Source organism: Nannospalax galili, unplaced genomic scaffold (genome assembly GCF_000622305.1).
Source record: "Nannospalax galili isolate Female #2095 unplaced genomic scaffold, S.galili_v1.0 scaffold634, whole genome shotgun sequence".
Lineage (NCBI taxonomy): Eukaryota > Metazoa > Chordata > Mammalia > Rodentia > Spalacidae > Nannospalax > Nannospalax galili.
This window is the reverse complement of record NW_008336853.1, coordinates 569,520-575,519: the sequence shown is the minus strand read 5'-3', so window position 1 is coordinate 575,519 and position 6,000 is coordinate 569,520. Positions and strand designations below refer to the sequence as shown.

At 52.0% G+C, this 6,000-nt stretch overlaps 1 protein-coding gene across 1 annotated transcript; it reads left to right on the top strand.

Annotated features, from left to right (window-relative positions):
* The first annotated feature begins 2,735 nt into the window (after positions 1-2,735).
* Galr2 (galanin receptor 2) lies at positions 2,736-5,291 on the top strand. Its single transcript, XM_017797740.2, has 2 exons — positions 2,736-3,349; positions 4,491-5,291. Exons 1-2 carry the CDS (start codon positions 2,982-2,984, stop codon positions 5,212-5,214), a joined length of 1,092 nt encoding a protein of 363 aa, XP_017653229.1. The 5' UTR covers positions 2,736-2,981; the 3' UTR covers positions 5,215-5,291.
* Positions 5,292-6,000: the final 709 nt, after the last annotated feature.

The window sequence follows — 6,000 nt, the reverse complement described above, 5'->3', positions numbered from 1 at the left end:
TATATATATGTATATATATATTATGCTAAGTGAAGGAAGAGGCCAAACCCAGAGGCTTCATATTTTATGATTCTATTTGTGTAAAATGTCTGGATTGCACAAGCGTATGGAGCAGGAAGATGAATGGTTGCCTGGGGCTGGGAATGAGGTGAACATGGAGATAGAATGGTGGCTGACCTGAAAAATGGAGAGAGGAATGTTCTGGAACAGCAGATGCTACCTCACACCCACTAGGATAGCTTCTTTCCCAAAACAAACAAGAAAATAACATGTATTTGTGAGTGTGATGGTTGTCACCCAACTCTGTGAATACATAAAAACAAAAAGCAAATACTTTGGATGAGTGCATGGTACAGCTTGTGTTTCAATAAAGCTGTTGGGAAAAAGTGAAATTAGTTAGTGTCCTAGTGAAAACCCTTCAGTCTTTCTTATCATGCCAGATTAAATGCCACTTGCCTCATAGTGGAAAAGGTCAGGACTGGAGAGGCAGCTCAGCTGGTAGAGTGCTTGCCTGGCATGCGTGAAATCTTGGGTTCAATCCCCAGTACCACATAAAACAGGCCTGTAACCCTAGCATTAGGGAGGTGGAAACAGGAAGATCAGAAATTCAAGGTCATCTTCAGCTATATAGCAAGTTCACGGGTAGCCTGGGCTACATGAAGCCCTGTAACAAAAAAAAGAAATTATCTGCATCTCTTGCAGAAGACCCTTGTTTGTTTCCCAGTACCTATGTCAGGCAGCTCACAACTGCTTGTGTCTGCAGTTCCAGAGAACCTGATGCCCTCTTCTGGCTTCCACAGGTACTCCATGCATGTGGTACATATGCAAACAAGCCTACACACATACTTTACTCATAAGTAAAAATAAATTTAAAATCTCTTTTTAAAGCCGGCCGTGGTGACGCACACCTTTAATTCCAGCACTCAGGAAGCAGAGGCAGGCAGATCTCTGTGAGTTCAAGGCCAGCCTGGTCTACATAGTGCATTCCAGGCCAGCTGGGGCTACAGGGAGACCCTGTCAAAAAAAAAAATGTTTTTAAAACAGGAATGGTGTGATGGTTCAGGGGTTAAGAGCACTAGCTGCTCTTACAGAAGACCTATGTTTGGTTCCCAGTACCCATGTGGCAGCTAACAACTGTAATTACAGTTCCAGGGGAATCTGATGCTCACTTCTGGCCTCTATGGACATTGCACGACATGGGTGCACTTATATACATACAGGCAAAACATTCATACACAGGAAAAAAAGAAGTCAAAGTGTAAACAAACAAAAAAGAAAAAAGTCCTGCACTCCTGCAGATCTTCCTGTTGATTCAACTCAGCCTCACCAGCCTCAGCTTAGGGACACAGGCCACACCCCTGTGTTACAGCACCTCCCCTTCTCCTCTTCCTCCTCCTCCTCCTTCAGATTTTTCGGATTTTCAAACTGGTGATTGAACCTGGTGCCTCAGGCATGCTAGGCAAACACTCTACCACTGAGCTTCATCCCCTGCCTTCTTTTTACTTTTAAGACAGCTCTAAGATGTGCAGACTGAACTAGAACTCACTCTGTCTGCCCAGAAATTGCCTTGAAATTGCAATCTTCCCACTTCTGCCACTAGGGTGGTGGAATTATATGTCTAAGCCAATAGGCCCAACTTTAGAAAAAATATTCTTGGCTGAGATCTGAATATGTAGAAAGAAGATTTGATCCATTTAATACACTGGTTTCAGGTCTCACATCTCACACTCATGACTCTCTAGCAGTGCTTCCACTCCTATTATATCCCAGGAAAGGGAGGTGAGGGCCACAGACAGAGGCTAACCTAGGCACATGCTCAATAAACTTCCACTGGATTGAGGAGGAGGGAAAAGGTCCGGTGAGTAAGAGAAGGGGCTGAGATGAAGCTAATCCTTTCTTCAGAAACCGCCTGTCTGGGGACTAGAGAGATGATGACTCAGTGGTCAAGAGCACTGACTGCTCTTGCAGAAAACCTGGGTTCAAATCCAAACACCCATATAGCAGCTAACAATTGTCCATACCTCCAGTTCCATGGGACCCAATGCCCTCTTCTGTGCTCTGAGGGCCTAGTACTCAAACACATAAAATAAAAATAAAAATAAAAAAAAGAAACCTCTGTCTGGCCAGGCAAGGTGGTACAGAGCTGTTATCCCAGCACCTCAGTGGCTGAGGTTCCAGGATCAAGAATTCAACACCAGCCTGGGTTCTACAGTGAAACCCAGTATAAAAATCAAACAAGAGCCAGGCGTGATGGGCGCATGCCTTTAATCCCAGCACTTGGGAGGCAGAGGCAGGCGGATCTCTGTGAGTTCAAGGCCAGCCTGGTCTACATACTAAGTTCCAGGACAGCTGGGGCTACAGGGAGACCCTGTCTCAAAAAGACCAAAAAAAAAAAAAAAAATCAAACAAGAAACAACACCCCCCCACCCCCCCGCCTCCCCGCAGCCTCCCTCAGGGCTGTTCTCCTGACTGCTCCTGCGCCCCTGTGGTGCTTCAGGGAATTAGAAATGGGAAGAGCATGGCGTGTACGGCGGGCTGTAGCACTTTGGGTGGGTGGGTGGGCTGGGGACCATGGCACCTCTGCGGGGTGTCAGTTAGTCCCTGGAGGTCCCGCTTGCTCTAGGCTGGTGGAAGGTGAGGTACCCCTCCTCGGCCTGGTGCACACCAGGGTCCTGGGGTCGGTCCCTCCAGCACTCCAGGGTTTGGAAAGCCAGTTCTCGGACTCAGCCTGGAGCAGCTGGAAAACCCGGGATGGAGCTGGAGCCACCCGAGAGCACTTCTCCCAGCGCGGATGGGGGTGAGGGGTAGTTCTATCCTCCTACTGTTCGCTCCTCCCCCTGATCCCGCGCACCCCAGCTCACCCTCCAGAAGCTCCGCAGAGTTCCCTTGGGGCGCTGCAGCGGCCGAAGCCGAAGGAGCTGCGCGCTAGTCAGGACCCGGACGGCTGCGGCAGGCTGGGCAGCCTGGGCTTCGGCAGTACTATGAATGGCTCGGGCATCCCGGAGGCCAAGGACACCAGCCCCGAGGGCGCTGGGGAAGGCTGGCAGCCCGAGGCGGTCCTCGTTCCCCTGCTCTTCTCGCTCATCTTCCTCGTGGGCACCGTGGGCAACGCGCTGGTGCTGGCGGTGCTACTGCGCGGAGGCCAGGCGGTCAGCACCACCAACCTGTTCATCCTCAATCTGGGCGTGGCCGACCTATGTTTCATAGTGTGCTGCGTGCCTTTCCAGGCCACCATCTACACCCTGGACGGCTGGGTGTTCGGCTGGCTTCTCTGCAAAGCCGTGCATTTTCTCATCTTCCTCACCATGCACGCCAGCAGCTTCACGCTGGCCGCTGTCTCCCTGGACAGGTAAGCAAGCGCCCTGGAGTCGGGTACCCAGGTAGGGTCTGGAGAGGAAACCACAAGGAGGGTTGCACAGAATGGGAGAGGACGCTAAGAACGCAAAAGGACAAGAGGAACGGGATTAAGAGTAGGTGACTAGGTGACCCTCAGTTAGGTCGGTCCTCCATATTATCATCACTGGAGCTTAATGCCCTGTGAGGCAGGGATGGAGTGCTTAATTTACACAAGAGATCTAACTTGTGAGTAACTTGCTCGGAGTAGTCAGACGTAATCCAGTGCGAGAAGCCAAGCATCTGTCTCTTGGCGCCAAGCGCAGGCGCCTGGAGCGTGCTGCGCTGTCTGGGGCTTTAGACTTGGGTCTGGACCTGTGAAATTGGTCGGCTTTGGGAGGATCAAAGGAGGACCATGGAGGACCCCATGCTGAAGAGTCCCTAGCTCAGTCCCGGCTGGCCGCACATCCTGCACCGGGACGAGAGGGGCAAGTTGTCTGATTCTCTCTCCCCTAGCAAAAGGACAGTGAAAGAGACACTTTCCAGAACTCAGTACTCCCAGGGATCTTAGCTAGCAAACCCTAAGTGATCCTGGGAGGAAATCCCAGTCCTCTCCCTGTTCTCTGGACCCTTCCTCCTCCCCGGGAAGGGGAGGCCACACTCTTTTCTCCTCCCGTGTCCACTGAGCTCCTCGGTTCTGCTGCTGCACAGAGCCTCACCTTCCTTAAGGAATTTCCTCCCTGTAACTCGACCCGTGTCTTCTCCAGGCTGCCTGTTAGAGCGTCAGGCACCAGGGTTCTACCTTCCCTGGTACCGTTACTAGTGGATAATCACTGCTTCCCGGAGCCCCCACCGATTTGTCTTCAGTGGCCTTGGGGGTGGCCCCTCGCGTGGGGTATGTCAGTGGACACATTCCTGGGGACAACAGAAAAATGGCCAGATAGGTGCGCATCATCCCTGCTGCCAGGTCCTGTTCCAATTCAATTCTAGAGTTGGAAGCACTGGACCTGCCCTACAGGCATGGGTGGGGTAGGGATGGCCTGTTAGGGACCTTCCTTGACAGCTAGTGCAGGGTTGGCGGTGCAGTAGTGACCTAGCTGTGATGAATCTCCCGCTCACCCGATGTGCCCCGCCCGCCCCCGCCCCCGCCCCCCCAGGTATCTGGCCATCCGCTACCCGCTGCACTCGCGCGAGCTGCGCACGCCTCGAAACGCGCTGGTAGCCATCGGGCTCATCTGGGGGCTGGCTCTGCTCTTCTCCGGGCCCTACCTGAGCTACTACCGTCAGTCGCAGCTGGCCAACCTGACTGTGTGCCACCCCGCGTGGAGCGCACCTCGCCGGCGCGCCATGGACCTCTGCACCTTCGTCTTCAGCTACCTGTTGCCGGTGCTGGTTCTCTGCCTGACCTATGCGCGCACCCTGCACTACCTCTGGCACGCGGTCGACCCAGTGGCTGCGGGCTCAGGTGCCCAGCGCGCCAAGCGCAAGGTGACGCGTATGATCGTCATTGTGGCCGCGCTCTTCTGCCTCTGTTGGATGCCCCACCATGCGCTTATCCTCTGCGTGTGGTTTGGCCGCTTCCCACTCACACGCGCCACTTATGCATTGCGCATCCTTTCGCACCTGGTTTCCTATGCCAACTCCTGTGTCAACCCCATCGTTTATGCGTTGGTCTCCAAGCATTTCCGCAAGGGTTTCCACAAAATCTGCGCAGGTCTGCTGTGCCGCGCCCCAAGACGAGCGTCTGGCCGTGTGTGCGTCCTGGCACCGGGCACCCACACTGGCAGCGTGTTGGAACGCGAGTCCACAGACCTGACTCATGTGAACGAGGCAGCCGGGCCCCTTGTCCCTGCACCCGCACTTCCCAACCTGGTGTGTTAAAGAAGCAGAGGGACTAGCCGGGTGTGGTGGCGCACGCTTTCAGTTCCAGTACTTGGGAGACAGAGGCAGGCAGATCTCTGTGAGTTCAAGGCCAGTCTGGTCTACATAATGAGTTCCAGGCCAGCTGGGGCTACAGGGAAACCCTGTCTCAAAAAGACCAAAAAAAAAAAAAAAAAAAAAAAAATCAGAGGGCCTGACAGCACCCTGACAGTGTGACCTGAGGACACCCAGGGGTGATGCTCTGATGTTAACCAGTTACAGCCAGATAATTTCCCAGAGAAAAATTTCCCTGTTAATAAGAAGCACAAATTACCAGACTGATGGCATATGCCTGTAATCCCAGAATTTGAGAAATGGAGGCAGGAGAACCAGGAGCAAGGCCAACCATGGAGTTTGAGATCCAATCTCAATAATAATAAAATAATAATAATAATAATAATAATAAATAATAATAATAATACATAACAAACCATTTGCACTGTGTCCTGGGATTTCTCAGTCTCCGAGCCCTAAGTCCTGGGGTAAGATGTCTTTATAGAAGGGGATTCTGCTACATGGATGCAGGGTGATTTGTTGGGCTACCAAAAAACAGCAAGCAACAGAGAGAGCAACTAGGTTAACATAAACATATCTGAATGGAGCCAGGAGTCCAGCAACTTCTTACATGTGGCCATCTAGAGGCACCGATTAGTTGTAAACACATCACTAAACCATTAGCCAATTTGAGTGACAGATAAGCAATGTATTTAAGAGAATTGAAGTTGACTGAATAGAAATGGTACTACT